At 31.1% G+C, this 20,771-nt stretch overlaps 9 protein-coding genes across 9 annotated transcripts; 5 read left to right on the forward strand and 4 right to left on the reverse strand.

The window, feature by feature from the left end:
• Nucleotides 1-24: 24 nt before the first annotated feature.
• TBLA0H00440 (uncharacterized protein) lies at nt 25-4,080 on the forward strand (the record flags this gene model as incomplete). Its single annotated transcript, XM_004181808.1, has 1 exon — nt 25-4,080. One exon carries the CDS (start codon nt 25-27, stop codon nt 4,078-4,080), a length of 4,056 nt encoding a protein of 1,351 aa, XP_004181856.1.
• A 289-nt stretch (nt 4,081-4,369) lies between these two features.
• Nucleotides 4,370-5,212, reverse strand: MRPL7 (mitochondrial 54S ribosomal protein uL5m; the record flags this gene model as incomplete). The annotated part of the gene is made up of 1 exon (XM_004181809.1): nt 4,370-5,212. The coding sequence occupies one exon, from the start codon at nt 5,210-5,212 to the stop codon at nt 4,370-4,372; it is 843 nt and encodes a 280-aa protein (XP_004181857.1).
• A 780-nt stretch (nt 5,213-5,992) lies between these two features.
• Nucleotides 5,993-6,745, forward strand: FMN1 (riboflavin kinase; the record flags this gene model as incomplete). Its single annotated transcript, XM_004181810.1, has 1 exon — nt 5,993-6,745. One exon carries the CDS (start codon nt 5,993-5,995, stop codon nt 6,743-6,745), a length of 753 nt encoding a protein of 250 aa, XP_004181858.1.
• Nucleotides 6,746-7,419: 674 nt separating this feature from the next.
• TBLA0H00470 (uncharacterized protein) lies at nt 7,420-8,475 on the forward strand (the record flags this gene model as incomplete). The annotated part of the gene is made up of 1 exon (XM_004181811.1): nt 7,420-8,475. The coding sequence occupies one exon, from the start codon at nt 7,420-7,422 to the stop codon at nt 8,473-8,475; it is 1,056 nt and encodes a 351-aa protein (XP_004181859.1).
• A 344-nt stretch (nt 8,476-8,819) lies between these two features.
• Nucleotides 8,820-10,796, reverse strand: ACK1 (Ack1p; the record flags this gene model as incomplete). The annotated part of the gene is made up of 1 exon (XM_004181812.1): nt 8,820-10,796. One exon carries the CDS (start codon nt 10,794-10,796, stop codon nt 8,820-8,822), a length of 1,977 nt encoding a protein of 658 aa, XP_004181860.1.
• Nucleotides 10,797-12,406: 1,610 nt separating this feature from the next.
• TBLA0H00500 (uncharacterized protein) lies at nt 12,407-14,371 on the reverse strand (the record flags this gene model as incomplete). The annotated part of the gene is made up of 1 exon (XM_004181813.1): nt 12,407-14,371. The coding sequence occupies one exon, from the start codon at nt 14,369-14,371 to the stop codon at nt 12,407-12,409; it is 1,965 nt and encodes a 654-aa protein (XP_004181861.1).
• A 1,445-nt stretch (nt 14,372-15,816) lies between these two features.
• On the forward strand, nt 15,817-16,566 carry TBLA0H00510 (uncharacterized protein; the record flags this gene model as incomplete). Its single annotated transcript, XM_004181814.1, has 1 exon — nt 15,817-16,566. One exon carries the CDS (start codon nt 15,817-15,819, stop codon nt 16,564-16,566), a length of 750 nt encoding a protein of 249 aa, XP_004181862.1.
• Nucleotides 16,567-17,673: 1,107 nt separating this feature from the next.
• Nucleotides 17,674-18,624, reverse strand: TBLA0H00520 (Zn(II)2Cys6 transcription factor domain-containing protein; the record flags this gene model as incomplete). Its single annotated transcript, XM_004181815.1, has 1 exon — nt 17,674-18,624. The coding sequence occupies one exon, from the start codon at nt 18,622-18,624 to the stop codon at nt 17,674-17,676; it is 951 nt and encodes a 316-aa protein (XP_004181863.1).
• Nucleotides 18,625-19,557: 933 nt separating this feature from the next.
• Nucleotides 19,558-20,337, forward strand: MRPL11 (mitochondrial 54S ribosomal protein uL10m; the record flags this gene model as incomplete). Its single annotated transcript, XM_004181816.1, has 1 exon — nt 19,558-20,337. The coding sequence occupies one exon, from the start codon at nt 19,558-19,560 to the stop codon at nt 20,335-20,337; it is 780 nt and encodes a 259-aa protein (XP_004181864.1).
• Between the last annotated feature and the right edge of the window lie 434 nt (nt 20,338-20,771).

Raw genomic sequence — 20,771 nt, forward strand, 5'->3', positions numbered from 1 at the left:
AAACGAGCCAAGTCTACGAAAACTATGTTTGGTTCGAACGAATCTGGGAAACCTAAGAGGAGATCTTTCTTCTTCTTTGGAAATAATTCTAATTCAGAGCCTGCATCAACGGCAGGAAGTACTACGAAAGGAACAGGCACAACTTCGAAAACACAATCTAAACCCATTACCAAGACTTCGGCTAATAAAGCAACAACTTCTATCACCAAGCATACCCTGGGAACAAAGCATTCAGAGTCGTTATCATCTAAGATCGCTCCCTCAAAGCATATATCCAAGACAAAAAATTCGTTAGGAACAAAAAACTTACCAGGTACAAAAAATTCATCTGGGACAAGAAACTCATCAGGAACAAGCAATTCATCGATTAAAAACACAACAGCTTCTCATTCTACATCATCGCTACCGAGGACTACAGTAATAAATAATGCATCAGCTAATGGTAGTTTAAGTAGCACTGATCATCACAGCCATAATTTAAATGAGTCAATTAGGCACAAGCAGCATAGTATTAGTACATCTGCTATCAACAGCACAGCATCATCACATTTAACGGATAAGAAATTCCTTCTTAGTAACCAAACTACACGATCGAGTACTGCAGATAGCAGATTGAATATTTCTGCAATTAGTTCAAATCATTCATCTTACAATACTATAAGTCAAACACCATCAATTCCAGAACAAGAGTCTAATATGAATGTTAGTCACAATAAATCCATTCCAAGCTTAGGAGAACAACATAGACAAATGACGCCACAAGATAATCCTTTTTTAATGAGAAATAAAAATAGGAATACACCAGTTCATGATGAAATCAGTACTCCATCACATTCAAATAGTAGTTATACTAATTTAAACAAAAACACTAACAGGCATATACTAGATTTAACACCTAATATATCTAAGATTAGTACTGTTAGTAGTACTATATCAGAGCAAGATGAAAATATTAACCCAGCGTTAAGTCTAATTAATAATTCAGTTTCTAACCCTAATTCTACTTCTAAATATCACTCCACATCCACAATTAATTCAGCTTCCAATGAAAATAGACGGGTTAACTCGCGTACAAGAAGGCCACCTCCACCTCCAGTTAATATAAATATTGTAAATAATGCAATTAATAGAAGTCTGGAGAATGTTTCATCCGTCAATGAAAGTGCAAACACTAATACATTAATAAATATAAATTCCACCTCCTCTAACAATAGCATAATTAAAATTGGTTCTAATCTAAATTCAGTTAATAATTCTCATGATAATATTTCAAACAGCCCAGAAATAAACAATGTATTTGCTTCCCTACCTGTCATATCATCAAATACGCATGAAAGAAAACGATCAGCTACAGAAAAGTTAGTTGAGGATATCGATAATTTTATTTCAGAAACTTCCTCACCAAGGAAGTCTTCCAATATCTTGCCAACGAATATTTTTACGGATATCAAATCTCATCAAAGAACAAGGTCAGAAGCAGAAAAATTGGTTGATGATATTGACACATTTATGTCTGAAAATTCATCCAAAAGCCATACCTCAGGTTTAAAAATTAATAATAATTCAACACACGAAAGATCTGAATCTGAAGCGGAAAGACTGCTTGTAGATATTGAGAACTATATTGCTGAAAAGAACTTAGATCTAGATGATTCTGCTACTGCTGGATTAAATATTTCACATTGTAGTACTAATAATCAAGCAATCAGTAAACAAATCAATGATAGTGTAGATGATTCAATAGGGCCATCTCATGAAGTCAGTACTTTAGCTAAAAATGAGCCAATTACGACTAATAAAAAAATAGATATAATTGTTAACACAGATTTATCCAATTTAGCAATTGATGATAATCCGATATTCAGTTCACATAGTGAAATTAAACCTTTAAGCTTTAATAATAATAATAGTCAACTAATGAATAAATCGTCGATCAATTGCTTGGGGAATGAGGGAAATAATACAAAGAAAAGGCCAGATCCATTAAACCTGGTGCCTTTAAATAATTCATTAAATACTTCATTGATGAATACTGAAACTTTACTACTTCACAATAGTACAAATCCTTTTGCTAATGAAAATATTTATAACGAATTTGTTAGCATAGAAAATTTAACAAGTAATTCAACAGATAATAAATATGATTACAATGAAAATACGCCAGATGAGTATTATGATTATGCAAATAATGTCAATACAAGAGAAACTTATGATGATGAAAGTGATGATAGTGAAGATAGTGGTAACCCAAGTACTAATGCTAAATTACATTTTAATCAAGAAAATGATTTTATCAGGCAAAAAGGGTTTTCCTTTCCAACCACAAATAATGAATTGGATAATAAAGAAAAAGAGGAATCATCACCAAGTGAAACTTCTCGCATTCATGGCAAAGAGCCTATTCAAAAGCTAGTTAATGATTCATTTATAAGTAGTGTGTCAGATACTGATAACTTTATCAATATGGTTGATGGTGATCTATTACCACTTTTCAATGATAATAGATATGTTTCAATAAATGGATCACAAAGCATGTATAGTGAAATATCAGATTTACATATTCAGCACTCGAATGGAACAGGTAATCTAAATGATATTATGGGATCTCCAAGTAATAATAATAGTAACACTGGCAGTAATTTAAGGGTTGTAAATGCAAATAGAAGTGATTCGAGTTCAATTTTATCTCAAGATACTTCGGTCTCTAGTTCAGGGTCAAATTTTAGTTTTATTAAAGGCCATGAAGATACTTACAATACTGTCGATGATATGTATCATACAAATATCGCTAGTAGCATGTCAAATAGTTTGTCAATCACAAACCTCGACGATAATACACGTATGAATAGAAATACGATTAAAGATGATAATAGCACTGAAGATTCTGAGAATTTCTCAGCTCAACCTAGAATGAATTTTAGAATTGTTAATGAAAGTAATGATGCTATTCATGATTCTGCTAGTTTATCAGATGAATCATATCATGAAAATAATACCACTCTTGATCGCTCACTTGGTGATGATTTTGCCAATATGATGAATAATGGAATATTTGGGAATAATAATATTGAAAACATTTATGTTGGTAACAAGAATGTTGAAGAAGGACAAAGATATTCTGAATACACAAAAAATATGGTAGATACTTATATACGTGATCATTCTCGTGAAACCTCCCAGGATTTAAAATCAGATTTTCCAACTGGATTGTCGAAAGATTCAATGATAAACACATCAATGGATAGTAGTATTCCAGAAACAGAATTGACGAGTTCAACTACTGCAGGTCAAACTATTTCTAGTAAAGCTAGCAGTGTACCCACAGCCATAACTAATAATAGTGGTAATATGATTTCTGCAGAATCCTCACTATCTTCAGAATCTAATGTTAATAGCAATGTTCGATTAGTTTCCAGTTATATCGAAGAAATTAGATTAAAATATTTACCAACTACCAACTTCTTAAATACGCCTCCAAACTTACCTATTACATTGAAGAGTAAAAACCAATTATTACGTACTAAGCAAAACATTAAAGTTAAGATTAGAACTAGTTCTAAACAAATTGGTATTAAGCATGGCGCAGCCAAACCTAAATTATTAGCTCTGGAAACCATGAACGAAGAATTTAGTGATAAAGCTGGGCACGGTAGTATAAATATAAGAACTAATAATATTGGATCTAGAAAGAAGAATATAAATCATACAAAGGAGTTCCATGAATTAATGAATAAACAAAAGAATATTAGGCAAGATGATATTATTGAAGATGAAGAAGAAGATGAAGAAGAATATTTGAATTATATTCCTGGTGACGATGCGTATGATAGTGATGACATGATGGCTCCATTACGGAAGAAGAGTCAAAATGGAAAGGACAGTGATAATAAAAGTGGTAAAAATTCCAAATCAATTGATAGGAATAATACAGTGTTGAGTTACTATACTCGTAAGCAACGAAAACTATTGGGAGAAAATATCAATGACGAGTCTAAAGGACATGCGTTACCTTCACTAGATGGTTTTGATGGATTTGATAGTGGGCTAAGACTTGCTAATCCTGATACTGACAATAAATAGTTAAAACAGTTAGTATGTTTAATACTATTTTAATTAAATAAAGACTAAATAATGGTGGAAAAGGTACAAGAAGCATTCCACACTTAAATTCTAATTATCTAAATTAGGAATATAAAATTATTCAGGTACATATGCCTATAAATAGATGGTATTTATATATATTACGATAAATATATATATATACATATATGCGTGTGAATTGGAAATATGTATGAATAATAGTACATTAAAAAGATGAATGAGTATACGTAACAAATATTTACATGGTCGGCGTTTAGTTATATTACATTTAAGTTTGGATAGGAATCTCTAAAGCAGACAATAAATTCTTTGCTCTAGTATCAGTTTGTGAAGTTGTATTAATATTAATATGCATTCCAAAGGTTGTTGGCCAAAATTCTTCATTGTAATTGATTTCTGGGAAAAATTTAATATGGCTTGGTTTTAAACCAATTGAAATGGAACCGAAGCCATTACCATTGGATTTAGAGATACCTTTAAATTCTCTAATTCTTGGTAATACAAAGTTATTCAAGGTGGTTAAGAATTGATACATTGGTTTACCTTTCAAAATGATTTTAGCGCCCATTTTTTTGCCTCGTCTTACACTGAATGCAGGCATGTCCTTCTTTGAATATATATATGAAGGTTTTTGTGAAGTAATTTGTTGTAATTGTAAATAAGCAACAGTTGGATAATTAATATTTTCTTGACCTTTATTAACGTAACAATTTAAAACAACGCTCTCTAATTCTGGAATATTCGACCAATCGATGGGATGCAAATCTGGTACTTCTCTTGAAGAACCAGTGAAAGCAGGTCTCTTTGGAGGTCTGTTGATATGATAGGGAGAAGAGCCATCCCAAGGTGTAAACTTTGAGCCCTTTACACTCTGAGCATTATGCTCGAAATTTATCAATAATAAATCAGATTTCAATGTATTTAAATAATGGGAATGTAATGCGTCTTGATGGGTAGTAACTGGTTTGAATCTTGGTGATCTGATATCATTTTTTTCATATTTCAATTCAGGGAACCTTGGAGATAGCATCCGTTTATCGATCTTGACTTTATGGTGAACTGGTTGGACCAATGAACATGCACTTTTCCATAGTCTACTAGTATGTTTCATAGTCCTTTTTGTTTATTAGCTTATTTTGATCTTCAGAACTTCGAATGTCATATATATAGTCTTCAATATGTTTTAGCTTTTAATTTTTCAACCTTAAAAATTGTTTTAATATAAAATGAGATTTTGCTTTTCGGGTCCTTTGTGCGAGGTAAAAAATGCCGAGAAAATCACATATTTTTTATATATAAAAATTATCTTCATTTTTTTATTATAACTTATAACTTAGAAATTTATTTTTATCTTGAGTAAACAAGAATTGAAGTCCTTTCACATTGCACTCCTATTCTATTATTTTTAGAATAATCTAAAGAATTTTTTTCCTAGTATCTAATTTTAAAAGAAGAAAAGCATTTTTTTAATGATAAAGATTGGTCTTAAAATTTTGCTGCCATTCGTTCTTTCCTATCAAATCAAATCAAATCAATACAGTCTTCCCTAAATAAATTGAACATTAAGTATATATCATTTGTTGATTCTTAATACGCATAAACAAAAATTTAAATAGCATATATATATATATATATATATATTTTCTTTGACAGTAATATTAGTAATCTATCAATTAGTGTCGTTAAGCAAACCGCCTGACAAATTTGAACGTCGGAAAAACTAAAACGAAGACTTAGTAAGCGATTCTGCATCTTTTTCTACCCAAACTAATTAGAAGTTAAAAAAATAATTTTATTGATGCTTAAATTGTATATATATATATATATATGATGTGAGGGATATAAATTGACAACTATTATAGGGGTACTAATTGTGTCTTTTCTTACTCGAATGTTACTTAGTCGTTTTCAAGACTGGATCCTTACTGCACTAATGTCATTACAAATTGATAAAAAACAAGATCTTACACACGACGCTCAATTGAAAACTATGGGATATGTCTATCCAGCAAGACGTGACTGTGATATTCCAATTCCTGTTATTGTCACAAAACCTTACCCCTTGGTTGCTCCCTTTGCTCCTGTAATTGGTGGATTTGGTCGTGGATCTACTGAACTAGGCTGTCCAACCGCCAATGTTGATCCCAAGAATGTTCCTTGGTTAGTTAGCCACAATGATAGTGAAACCTCTAGTGGGTTGAATGATTCTGGGATAGCTGATACTGGTGTATATTTTGGGTTTGCTCGTGTACGCCCTGCTAAACATGATACCAATGCGGAGACTATTCTTGAGATTGAGCGTGCAGGTACTAATGGAACTGAACGTCGTAATGTGGAATTTAACTATGGTGCTCTGTTAGAAAAATCACAAGGTGATCTAGAAGTTTTGCCAGCCGTATTGTCTGTTGGTCTAAACCCATATTATGGCAATAAGGAGAAAACAGTTGAGATTCATGTTTTGCATAAGTTTGCACACAGTTTCTACGGTGCAGATATCTCATTTGTGGTGTTAGGTTATATCAGACCGGAATTGGATTATTCCACTTTGGATGCCTTGGTAAAGGACATTAATATGGATATAGACATTGCTACAACCATTTTACAAAAACCAGGATATGCCTTGTATAAGGACCTTCTACTTTGATACATCTCATAGAATATACAACTGTATTCGTAGATGTTCACCACATTGATCCCATACATTCTCGTAAGCATTAGGAAACGTATTCATTTTTTTTCCTAAATCGCATTTTCTCTTTTCTCTGCTGGCATTGCATGACTAAGAACATAACAACTGAGAAATAGACTATCCTTGAGAATATATTTTAAAAATAATCATAAACTTTAAACCCTGATCGAAATTCTTTTCATACTTAGTAATATATGACTTATTTACCCAATATAGCAATTGCTGTACTCTAATTCCCCAAATGACGTTTTTTTCACTTGAAATCCTTTAGGGAAACTCCGTGAAAAAATCGATGGCCTGGAAAAAAGGTGCCAGTAATAAAGCAGTATTATATATATATAGATAGATGGATAGACTGATACATTAATACCTACTCTTTGCTAGTAAAATATTTCATATTTCAATACTCCGTTAAGTTATGTTATTTTATTTTAATTTTATTATATTTTGAAATATACTCCATAAGATATATTATAACGCTAAATTAATTGTATTTGATATTTTTATCATACTATACTATACAATGATAGATGACGATTCTATTCAACTGAAAAACCCCATACGAGATCTTCTCATGTGGACCAATTTTTTGACTCTGCTAATTTTTAGGTGGATCATTAATTATATTAATGTTTATCAAAGAAACTAATTTCTTTTTATTTTCTACAAAAATTTTATATATGCTATTATCATTCAATGCCATAGTAGAATATTTTACAAAATCAATTACAGGTTTAGGATGGGTTTCCTTTTTAGATACAAGAGAATTTGACCCAATTGTCTTACCCATTTTGAATATCTGGGATAAGAAGCTATTAGTTTTGGATCAATTTTTTACCAAAATTTTATTTGCTGAGTCACCATTAGAAACTTTGATTATTAGCATGATAATATTTATGACTCATCAATTACTTACTCATATTTCAATTTTTAATTTATTGATAATCTGTGATATTCTATTATTTACTTTACCAAAATATTTTCTTAGGAATGAATTGGGATTTGATTCTTTTATTTTTAATAATAGAACAAAAACTTCAAATGTTAGAATATTCTTTGCTTCAACAAGGGGTAAGGAAAAGCTAAGTCCTAAACAAAAAACTGCAAGTGTTGAACAAGAGCGGCTACAACTTGCTGAGCCATCACCAATATCTCTTTCACACCCAATAGGAATACCACAATTAGTTTCATTCCCTATGTCTCAACTTAATGATGGTGAATGCAAATTAGGTACTGAAAATACTCTACCAAGAACTTCTTCCAAAGAACAAACATTACATACAAGTAGACAAAACACAAATGGATTACCCATTTTAAAAGAAAATCCCACTAGCATCGAATCTATATATAGAAATAAGGTTCCAAATGCAACAGCGCCTTCTTTGGATATTGGAGAGTTAATGCAACAAACACATATACAATATGAACAAGAATATATTAGTGATGAAGAAAAAAATTCGGAAACTGTAGGAAATGATTATACAACCGTGTCATATAATTATCATCCAAGAACAAATATGCTCAATGAAGACAATGTTCCAAATCATTTGGCATCAGGCAAATTAAAAATAAAGACAGCACAAAATCCATTTGATCCTCTATATGATAGACAATCAAATAACCCATCATCTATAATCTTACCAAATTCAAAAAATAAAAATGAACAGAGTTCAACTATTGTGTAATATAAGTTAATTACGGAAAGATGAAGAATTGACTCCAAACTGCTAATCTCCTACAAAAACAAAATTAAATACATAATTTCAGAATACTTCATTAATGTATTAATACAACAATCTTAAATATTTTTACATCTTTTCGTCAAATTTATCATGCTGTATTACGTATATAGTGATTTGTTGTTACCATGAATTGAATATTTTCTAAATAGTATATAATGTCTTTCTTTTTTCCCTCTCTTTAATTCAAATCTAATTTTGTTTTAGATTTATCCCTTTTTTATGTAATTTATTACGATACGAACGACACGTAGAAATGTATAAATGTATAAGCATTTCTACGCTAACTATCATATGAAACTACTTTTATTAAATCTATCAAGTGCTTTCAGATACCCTAGATTATATGAATTTTGATAATGAATTTTGGATTGTTGAATATCTTTATCGCAGCCAATACCATTTTCATAATAATAACCTAAAATATATTCATTCTTACTTAATTTGTTGCTGGAAATTTCACAAGATTTTTTTACCCAATTAAATGATTCTTTTAAATTCATTAATAATACATTTGGAGATCCGGTTAAATACCATCCACTTATCGATAGCATTGCCATTGCTTGACTAATATTTTGAAGATTATCTTCAATATCACTCTTTTTGTTAATATTATTACCATTCTTAGATGACAAAAATTCATCATTGTTTATGCATCTCATATACCAAAAGATTGATTTCAACGTAGATATAGGTAAACCTAAATCACCATTCTCATATAAATTACCAATTTTCCATTGGCTTAATGAATAATTACATTCAATTGCGGCTTTATAATAATAATGGATAGCTTTACTTTTATTCTGAATAGTAATATCAGAAAATTCCATTAAATTTTTTTTCAAATTTGAATTTAAATTATTAAACTCATATATTTTACCCAATTGATAATATGCTTGACCAAATTTTCCCAATTTTGCAGATTTTTTCAACCAATTTAGGCCTGTTTCAATATTGATATTAAACTTAATCTCAGGGTTTGATTCGAATCCATTCAAATTAATCATACCTAGTTTGTACATACATTTATGATTCAAGAATTTAATGGCTCCGATCTCATAATATTTATATGATTTTTTCAAATGTTCAGAAAATTGAGTATCTGAAGAATCAGTGTTATCCTTCTCTATACCAACTTGATATTCGTAGCATATACCTAGCCTATAGTATGATTCAGAATGGTTTAAATTTGCAGCTTTTTCATAGAATTTTAATGCTTTAGTATCATCTTTTCTGACAATTCTCCTAATATCTATGTATTTGTTATCGGCCGATTTCAAATATGATTTATTTGAATATAATGTACCTGCCAAATATAAAGCATCAGGATAGTTTATTGAAATTAATTTAGTTAAAACTTTAAACGCATGATCAATTAAAATTTTTTGATTTTTAATCACTAATTCGTTCGATAAATATTTTTTCAATTTTTCAGCATTAATGTTATAATTTTTGATGAAATTTTCGTTAAATGAAAAAATTAATAATGTCTCTACCCATTTTAATTGTAATGTAGGAGTAAAATCTGTGGAATCGTCAACAATCTCTTGATAAATATTATAAAATTCCAAGGCATCCTTAGAAAATTCAGATAAATTTCTTTTAGTATCATCAATTGGAGTAGTTGGATATACTGTTTGCTTATTATTATTACCGCTTGACGGTATTACCTCTTGATTATATGGATGAGATTTCTTTACATGATTATCAGTATTTGAGGTTAAAACTGAGTTATTACTTGTATTAGGATTTGAAGTAGAATTAGAACTTATGTTTGAATTAGTAATAGATATTGGGATAGAGCTTGTACTTGTATTAGCTAATTCATTTTGGTATGACTCAATGTTAGAACGAATATTTTGAGCTAAGGATGTCGAAGTATGTGGGGGTTGTGATTCTTGATTGTGACGATATTGTTGAGATGTGCCTAATTCCTTGGTATGGTTCAAAGAGGTAATAGTGGTTGGTTTATTAGTTATTATAGTTGTAGTGTTATTAGGGCTTTGGTAAAAATTTGAAGTTTTGGTATTATTTATATGCACCTCCGAACCATTCTGTAGATCCATGGCAAAGGGATTGAGGGTTGGTTTTCGTATAAACGGATTTTGTATTTGTGAAGCAGACTTTAGGTTTAAACTAGAGTTTGAGTTGGTATGTTGAGCATTTAAGTTCACATATCTATCTTTATTACTGCTGGTATTAGTGGTATTGCTGGAGATATCTCGAACAAAGTTGTCATATCTTGATATCGATTCCTGGTTATTCATTTTTCCTCACCAATAGATAGGCAAAACCAAAAATTAGAAATATATGGTGCAATAGGCTTATCTACACACCAAGATATATTTGATATATTATTCCTACGCTTATTATTGATCCCATAAGCTTTCTATTCTTGAATACTAATTATACATTTTCAAATGTAAATATTAGCAATCTCATCACCGATTCATACATCTAGAGTTGAAAAACAGCAAAAATTACCCGGAAAAGTACAAAACTTAACCCCGGGTAAAAAGAAAGAAAAGTATAATAACTAATTTCGAATGGCATGGTAATGCCTAATTACTATATAGCAAGTAAATTGGTTTAATCATATTACTTAGTACTATTATGTTATTCAACTTTTAAGCTGTTCGGAAACTAAAATTTCAGCCAGCGGCTAGTAAAAAAATACCAGTAATTTTGGTCTACCCTTCATTAAAACTAAAAGTTCTTACTTGAGTGATTAACCAGTTGAATTAATTTTGCTGCTTACATTAAATTAGAAAAAAACAGTTTGGTGGTTTTCATGCAAATATAAAATAGAGATCAAATTCCTTCTTTTCCGCCTTAATTTACTTTGTTCTTCATTAGGGCATGCCTCTATTTATAATTGATTTTTTGTACTGTTAGTCATGGTGTTTTACAATTTAAAATATTAATATACAAAAAAATTGCTATCTTGGGAATTACACTTCATAATAAATTTTAAATTTTGGTTCTATGTAAAGATTTTCAAAACATCTTAAGATATAAACAATTGATGAATTCATAAAAAAGTCCAGAAAAGGAAAGTCCGAAAAAAATACATAACAGTAAATAGTTATTTATTAGTTATATCACTAATTCACCGACTATTTACAAGTAAATATATGTATTTATAATTTATACCATAAAAACCAGACTGTTTAACTATTTTCACTGGATGAGTATGAGAACTTAACATTTACTGTGGTTAACGTTTACCTATAAATGCGGTTAAAAATAAAAATACCCTTGTATATCTAAATAAATTTGGTAAATTTGATTTTTTAAGAAACCTAGATTATAAAATATCATTATTTTAAGTAAACATCAAAAAGTAAGATAAGTTGTAAGTTAAGCAATAGTATACACTAGTTATCGACGCCAACCTTGGAAAGTTACTGGGTTTTTAGTTGGACTTAGAAATTAATAAAAAAGTAGATTAACTTTAATGCTTATCCTGAAAATATACCTACAAATAGATTCCTCTATTGCTCCTTTTTGAAAAAATTTCTCAAGCTATATACCTATTTATTCACATATACTCTCTACTCTAGACACTTAAGATTACATAACACGAGAAACTATAATTCAGCTGATTTAATCAGCTGAATAACAAACATGTTAGCACTACCTTATTAAAAAGATCGATTGCTTAATAGCTTATCAATAACAAAAAATAAAATATAAATAACAAATTTTTTTTTTAAAAATGCACAATATATAAAATTTCCAATGATGAAAGGAAAATGGTATTGATTATGGACATTATTAGTATATATGTCTATATGAAAACGAATAATTGTAATATTTGTATTAATGAATCAAAATCGAATATGAAAACAAAATAAAATCATAATGGTAAAATAATTTACAATAATAAAGCAGCAGCAGCGAAGATACCAGCACCTAAACCAGCAACGGCCTTAACAGCACCATTTTGAGTTTGTTGTTCGACGGAAACAGATGGGAAGGCGGAAGATGACTTAGAAACTTGTTCAACAACATTTTGAGATGGAGAAGAGGTAACAGCCTTGGTGACAAGAGTAGTAGTAGCACAGGCATTGTCTTCACAAGAAGTAATAGTTTCTCTGACAGTTTGGTCGTTAGTAACAGTAGTTTCATCTTTCTTGACTGGAGAGGTGGTGGTAACAGTGACAGCACCTGTAGAAACGGAGGTGACACAAGCATCATCTTCACAAGAGGTGATGGTCTTTTCAACAGTGGAAACTTCAGTAACGGTTTCATCCTTCTTGGCGGTTGGGGCGCTGGTGACAGTGACAGTACCAGTAGAGACGGAGGTGACACAAGCATCATCTTCACAAGAGGTGATGGTCTTTTCAACAGTGGAAACTTCAGTAACGGTTTCATCCTTCTTGGCGGTTGGGGCGTTGGTGACAGTGACAGTACCAGTAGAGACGGAGGTAACACAAGCATCATCTTCACAAGAGGTGATGGTCTTTTCAACAGTGGAAACTTCAGTAACGTAAGCAGTTTCAGCAGAAGTGGTACATGATTCAGTGATAGCAGTAGTGATGGTAGTCATAGTTGGAGATGGACCATCACAACCGTCGGCACAAGAGGTGATAGTTTCCCAGACGGTAGTTGGTTCAACTGTGGTAACTTCTTCAGTAGTCTTTTCAGATTCTGGACAGTAGGTGGTAACATCAGTGACAGTTTCAACAGCAGTAACGATAGTAGTGTATTGTGGGTTTGGACCATCACAACCATCTTCACAAGAGGTAATAGTTTCCCAAACAGTAGATAAGCTGGTAGTGTATGTGGTAGTGATGTTAGAAGATGGAGTAGTAACTGGAGCAGAAACTGAGGTAGAAGCTGGAGTAGAAACATAAGTGGAAGTGACTTCAGTGCAAACATTATCTTCACAAGAAGTGATAGTCTTTTCAATAGTGGAGTAGTTAGTAGAAGTAGCGGTAGTAACGTTTCTAGATTCAGATTCAGAGAAGGCAGAAATGGAAACGGAAGCAGAGGAAGCAGCAGAGGAAGCAGCAGATGAAACAGAAGAAGATTCAACAGCAGAGGAAGAGGCAGCAGAAGAAGATTCAACAGCAGAGGAAGAGGCAGCAGAAGAAGATTCAACAGTAGAGGAAGAGGCAGCAGAGGAAGATTCAACGACGGAGGAAGAGGCAGCAGAAGAAGATTCAACAGCAGAGGAAGAGGCAGCAGAAGAAGATTCAACAGCAGAGGAAGAGGCAGCAGAAGAAGATTCAACAGCAGAGGAAGAGGCAGCAGAGGAAGAGGCAGCAGAGGAAGAGGCAGCAGAGGAAGAGGCAGCAGAGGAAGAGGCAGCAGAGGAAGAGGCAGCAGAGGAAGAGGCAGCAGAGGAAGAGGCAGCAGAAGAAGATGTAGCAGCAGAAGAAGATGTAGCAGCAGAAGAAGAGGTAGCAGCAGAAGAAGAGGTAGCAGCAGAAGAAGATGTAGCAGCAGAAGAAGAGGTAGCAGCAGAAGAAGAAGCAGCCCATGGGGTAACGCCATTAGCCGACCAGATAGATAAGATTGGTCCTTCTAATCTGGAAGAGAACCAAGGAACACCGGTAATCATATATTCGATTTCACTCAATGGAATGTCTGAGAAGAAAGTTGTGAATTCGGCAGTTGGGTGCAACATCATAGTCATCATAGCACTGGTGACAACTGGTGGAACAGATTCGTCTGGTGAAGCCTTGTGAATAGACAAATACTCTTGCATATTATGGACGATATCAGTCATGTAAACTTCCATAGCCAACATAGCGGCTTTAGTTGGATCAACGGATACAGCATTGGCCATACCGGCAATAGAACCGGCGGCAGCGATTGTACTAGAAACCTTCATAATGAGCGAGTGTAAATGATTTTGTTTGGTCTTTTTCAAAAATCAAAATAAAGAAAGATAAGAGTGAACTATGAATTTAATGAAACGTCAAAATTGGGTTTCTTATATATCAATTTTTCACCATATATTAAAGAGTCCAACGAACAATACATAAATTAGATAGAGTAATAGGTAGATAAAGAATTGAATAGTAGACATGGACATACACAGAAAAAAATAGTATACGTATAATGAATGCAACCCTATTCACATAGCAAGAACAATACACAGACAGAGAATGAATAAATTCGTGCCTAGTGCAGGGACATCTCTTCAAGCCGATGTAAACTTCAACCATTTGGTAAACATTTCCGTACATCGCTTGTAAAATTGGCAATCGTAAATGACAACTTCAATACTTACTTTCTTGGTTTCGTGCCTTTTCAATTCATTAGTTTATCTAGGTATAGAGCTTTCTAAGCTTTATTGACAGGTTTCTAATTAGGTAATAAGCATTTTCGTATCTTACACCAGATCTTTCACGAATTGTTGCCCATTTTCCTTTTCTATTTCGTGATGCGATTGGCTGGCATCTCGTACTCCAAATTTCGTTTCCCATAGGAAAAAGCAAAACAAAAAGAAAAAATAAAATATACGACGCGACACGAAATAGATAGCCAGCATATACCCCAAAACGGACATAAATACGCGAAAAATGTCATATACGATGCCCTTTGAAAAAGGCTCATTAAGAAGATGAGGTTGACTTGGATATCCTAGGAACGACTTGGAGTTGGTAATCTAGGAACGAGAACACATAGTTCGTTTTTCCACGCTGTAAGAACAGTTCAGTTTTGGAAGAGAGCCAGCAACAGAATGCTGACTTCTATTTTGTTTCATTGACATTGCTGGTTAAAATATAAGATATGTGTATTGTGAGGGGCTATTCTATTGTGAGGCTATTTTGTTGTGAGATTATTCTATTGTTAATTGTTACTATAACCATTATGTAGTACAGCCGTTCAAAATATACTGAAATTGCTCCTCTACTTGTCTTGATGCAGAAAATACCTTGATGACTTGATTACGAAGATATCCCGTTCAGGAAAATATCTGACATTAAAATTGAGATTAGTCAGAATCTTGATTCAGTTTCTCCTGTTATTTAGGTAATAGTTGAACCATCGGAACTTCAGAACTCCGAACAATGGGATTTTAATCCCTTGGGAAATATGGTTAATTAAAGTCGTGCTATTAATGAGTACAATAATTGAAATAAGTAAAGTAAGTTTTAAAAAAGTGAGGCAAACTGAAGTTAAATGAAGTTAAGTGGATTAAAGTAGTTTTTTTCACTTATTAGCCGCGACAGCTGTCGAGTGATATATAAAAATATCTTATATTTCGATGATAATATTGGTAACTTATTTAAGAGAAATATTTCCTGATATACTACGTGCAAAACAAAAATGCATAGCACTCCTGAGAATACTTCACGATTACAAACTGCTGAGACAAACAGATATCATACTGTAGAACAACAGAGTGGAAATCGTAACTATATAGACACTATCTTTAACAAGGTCAAGAAAATTGCCTATAGTATTACCAAATGGAAATACATGAGTCCATTCCTACAAATCGATGAGATATTTGAAAATGAAGAGTCATCACAACAGTTGGAAACTAATAATTTGGATACTAGCAACAAGAGTCTAAGTACTAAATTATATCTTGAATTAATGATTTTAACTGTTCTATCTATATGGATAGGAGCTACTTCTTTATTGCTTTCCAGGTTTCATACTTCTAGCTTTGGCGTACAGTTAAAGGTTATTAGTCTTAGCACTTACATGATTTATGCTATCTCATTTGCATCAGTTATCTTGTTTGGGTTTAGGTATTTAAGATATTCAAATAACCCCCCAATGCCAATTTCAGAATGTATGATTCAAAATTGTCAAAATTGTTTAAATTCATATTCAGAAAATGAAAGTAACGATATATTGGTTACAATATTCAGCTTATTTACTTTCCTATCATTAATATATTTCTATATTCTTTGGCCGTCTTTTGTGAATGACACTTTGCCTATATATCAATCGAGTTTCATCACCATTGTATTTTATTCTTTCCTTTTTATATTCAGTACTTTAATTATGGTAATATACATTGTAGATATTCTTTTTGTACATCCAATTGACATTATTAAGAGATAAAACATAATCAAGAAAACAAGAGTAAAAAGCAAACAGGCGAGCAATAACGATAATAAATTAATGACAAGATTATGCACAAGTTGGTATAAAGAGACTTTTTTGAAGTATGGCGCAATCTTTTTAATACTGGGTTAAATAGGATAAGCGATATTGTATTGATATTTATATAAAATTCTTTTATCTTTATTTACGTTATTATAGTGAGAAAATGATTAGTTTGGGGTTATAACGTTAAGACGGATGATTAGTTAAGTAACAAATAAATGCGAATGTGCATAGGAGAACGTTCAAAATTTCAATTAGGGTAGTTCGAAAAAAATAAAAGGTTGTTTGGGGTTTGTTATAGATAGTTAATTATATTTGACAAAAACTAGAAGGTCATGACAAAATTTCAACATTCCGGTGTCTATTTTAAGTAAAGTAATTGGTAAACAAATAAAATCTCTTAACCACTAATAAACTACAAAGTGCTCTTGTATCTATTGGTTCTTGATTAAAAATGATGATGCACTACAGAGTCATAAATAACTAATCATTAAAAGAAAATTGGAGTGCTTTGATTATTTCGTTTATTTTTCAATATAAAATTTGAAAAAAAATAGAGTAAAGGTAGCAATTCTTGTAATTCGGAAGAAGTTAAACGAAGACGTTGAAATTTATACAGATAAGCCCGCACTAATCATTATACGACCATATGTTAATTCACTTTTAAAATATTGTGGACCATATACAAATATGGAAAAGCCATGATTTTCAATGAGTCGTTCATGGTTCAGGTGTGACAACCCAACATCGCTTAAAATGCTTCGTATAGCTTTGGTAACAAGAGTATTTTTTTTTAATTGATAACAAAATCTTTAGCAAAATACTGCTTACTCAAAAGGTAGTTCATTGAATAAATTTTTCTCTTTAATCTCCACCTTCTTTTTTTACTTTATTTACTATAGGAAAAACAAGCATACAAACTAGCTGTTACGGTGTTCATATATAATATTCCTCTTAAATGCAAGATTTATGATGGCAATATTACTTTAATCATTTTCCTGGTCTTTAACTTCAGGTATATATTCAATAAATTTGACAGTTCCTGTTTTCAGTTGATTTTTCCTATTTTCTCTCATTAATTGTTTCTTGACTTCCCTTGTTATATTCTTTATAACCTAAAAGTTTTTTTCGTTTTTCAATGGGATTTACAATGTATTCAGGTTGTATTTTGTTATAATCACAATGCAACGTCAAACGTTTGCAATTATCACATGATGGCTTTGTCTCTGAACATTTCTTCTTACGTAATCTGCAAATCCAACATCCATTTCTTGATCTAGTTATTATTTTATTGATCTTCATAGCATTGCTAGTTTTTATAGTCATATTATTTTTATTTAAAAATTTGAAATTAGTTTTAGTTGTAGAATTTTCTGTCCCACACGTGCTAATGTTGTAAATAAATTCATTATTCGAATTATTTTTCTTATCTTTGGTTCTTAATATTTCTGTAGTATTAGGTTCGATTAATATTGATTCGAAATGAGGTAGTTTAACAGTATTTGAAAATTCATTTTTATTATTATCTTCTATTAATTTTGGTACTACCATTAATGCGAATTTTAATTTTCTTATATTATGATTACTAGCAGATTGATTTATTGGACTTATCAGTTGAACTTCGGATTTTGGAGTTTTTAATAAAGGCAAGGTATTTTGAGAATCTATTTGTAAAGAATTTTTAATCTTAGCATCAGTGTTGTTGAAACATGATACCGTTTGAGGTGATGCTGAATCAATTTTTTTATACTTTTTTAAATTTTTTAATTCCAGTATGGATGTCGTAAATTTATTCAATGTCGGTATCCTCCCACTCTGTTTCCATTGACCTGTAATATCTATAATTGAAACATTATTGCAATCGGTATTACTGGGCTCGGATAGAGAAAATATTCTTTGTTTATAAGGAGTAACAAATTTAAATACATCACCTAATATTTTCTCTTTTCCAGTTAAAATATCCATGTTTTTGATCTTTGCAGTTTTGTTAATATTTTTTATTTTAGCCGCCATCACCAATTTATTGAAAAAAGAATAATTACACAAATAAACACTAAATTTAGCACAATTTAATGAACGAGGTGATATTGCAACTAATATTGTAGCCAATATTGTATCTAATATTAGACTATGACAACTTGCTGTTATCTTTTTTTTTCATTCTTTTTTCAAAGAATGATCTTTTTAAGGGCGCTCTGTATTTTAATATATTAAATTTGATCCACAAAATCCTACAAGGGAAAAGATAAAGATTGGATTGCACAATTAAACAAAAAAAGGAAAAAAATAAGTGGACAATGACTACGACGATGATGCTGATAATGATAATGATGATAATAAGTAAACCAATCTCAATTATCTATTTTTATTATTCATATGTAAGTTAAATTTCAGAAATATTTCATATTAAACATTATCTTGCTGCTACCTCAAAGATAAAGAGGGAAGGAGATCAAAAATTACAGTATTCCAAAATACTATTACAGGCAGAAAAACTTTTTTATTAATCTATTCTTAATAAAGGCTTAACTATAAGAAAGAAAAATTTATAATCAAAATTGTCTTTTGACATAATTAATATACGGGATGACTTCAAAAAAAAAAAGAAAATAGCAAGAAACACTCATTCATTACTCTAAAAGAAAATTTAAAACTCTTTTTTTGTTCTACTAAGACTTTTCTGTTTTCATTCTTATTATTCAGTTTCCATATTATTTGTCCATTTATTTATTAATCTTGTCAATCTATATATAAGTTTAATTCTTAATATACCTTCATTTAGTTTCCATATTTTTGATTTTTTTCTCGGACTAAGAAAGGCGAAAATATTCACCGAAGAAAGATTGAATTCGTTTTAAGATTTAGAAAAAATAATTACTTAAGAATTAGGGTTAAATTAAAAATAAAGGTTCCAACTGTCATTTTCAATACAAGAAAGTCATAACAATGCTATTACAGAGGATACAGTTGGCTCATATATACAAGCCTCATATTGGAAGTTTTGGAGGTGTTTTAAGGAGCCTAACAGCTTTTCCACAAGGTGGTGTATCTTATTATGCTACCAAAGCTAAGAAACAAAAGACTAAGGGTAAAAAGAGCTCTAAAGATAAAAGTAAAGAAGAAGAGATAAAAATAGAATCAAGAAAGTCCTTCTTGTTAGATTGGTATAGGGTATTAGTAGATTCAAATCAGTTACTATTATTTGTACGACATGAAAAGTTGGATTTAAGCTCCCAGAATTTTATTAAAGATCATCTAGTTCGCGGTAAACATAATGGTAAATTTACAGTTATTAGAAATAACTTGTTTAAATTAGCATTGGCTCGCCCAATAATTGATCCAGCTTTGACTAGGAAAGCAAAATCGAAATTTTTAAATTCCAGGAAGGAAACCTCGAATTCTATCACCCCTCTCTTAAAGGGACCAACTGGGGTTGTCGCTATACCATTAGCAGATCCCAAAGCCACCCGTTCTGTATTACGTCTTGTTCGTAATGAAATACCTGAAAGTTTGGAAATACTGGGTGGTATGGTTGACGGTCAATTTTTTAATGTTCAACAATTGGAAACCTTTCAAACTCTACCAACTCACGCACAATTACATGGTCAATTATTATATATTCTACAGCAATCATCATCGTTGGTATCTTTAATACAAAAGCCTGTAGGATTATTGTCTAACGTTTTAGATGCACGTTTAAAAATGGAAGAGGAAAATAAAGTTTAAATAATAAATTTCCAAATCAAAGAAGATATATATATGTATTGAATGATAATAATGTATCATATAATTTACTTGTAAATAATTCTAGTAGTTAATATTAGCATTCGATCAATATTTTATTTCTTTCCTTCTAAGGAATTTTTTTTTAAATTTATGTTGCTTTTGGGAGAATAAGAGATGTAGCAAGGATAGATTTAGGGTACACGACTTAGCTAGTTAATTATTAAGTTATGATGCACGTAATTAAAGTAGTAAATCAATAAAATATTATTTATGTATTTAGCAATTCATATTGTTGAAATAGTATTTGTAATTTTGTACGAATTTCTTCTAACTTTATTATATTCGGCAAAAATTTTTCACCTCATCGCATATGATCTCAACTCTATATTTTATATTTTCTTTTACTTAACAGGGTAAATGGAAAATTAAATTCT

The sequence above is a fragment of the Henningerozyma blattae genome, chromosome 8 (assembly GCF_000315915.1).
Source record: "Henningerozyma blattae CBS 6284 chromosome 8, complete genome".
Classification (NCBI taxonomy): Eukaryota; Fungi; Ascomycota; class Saccharomycetes; order Saccharomycetales; family Saccharomycetaceae; genus Henningerozyma; species Henningerozyma blattae.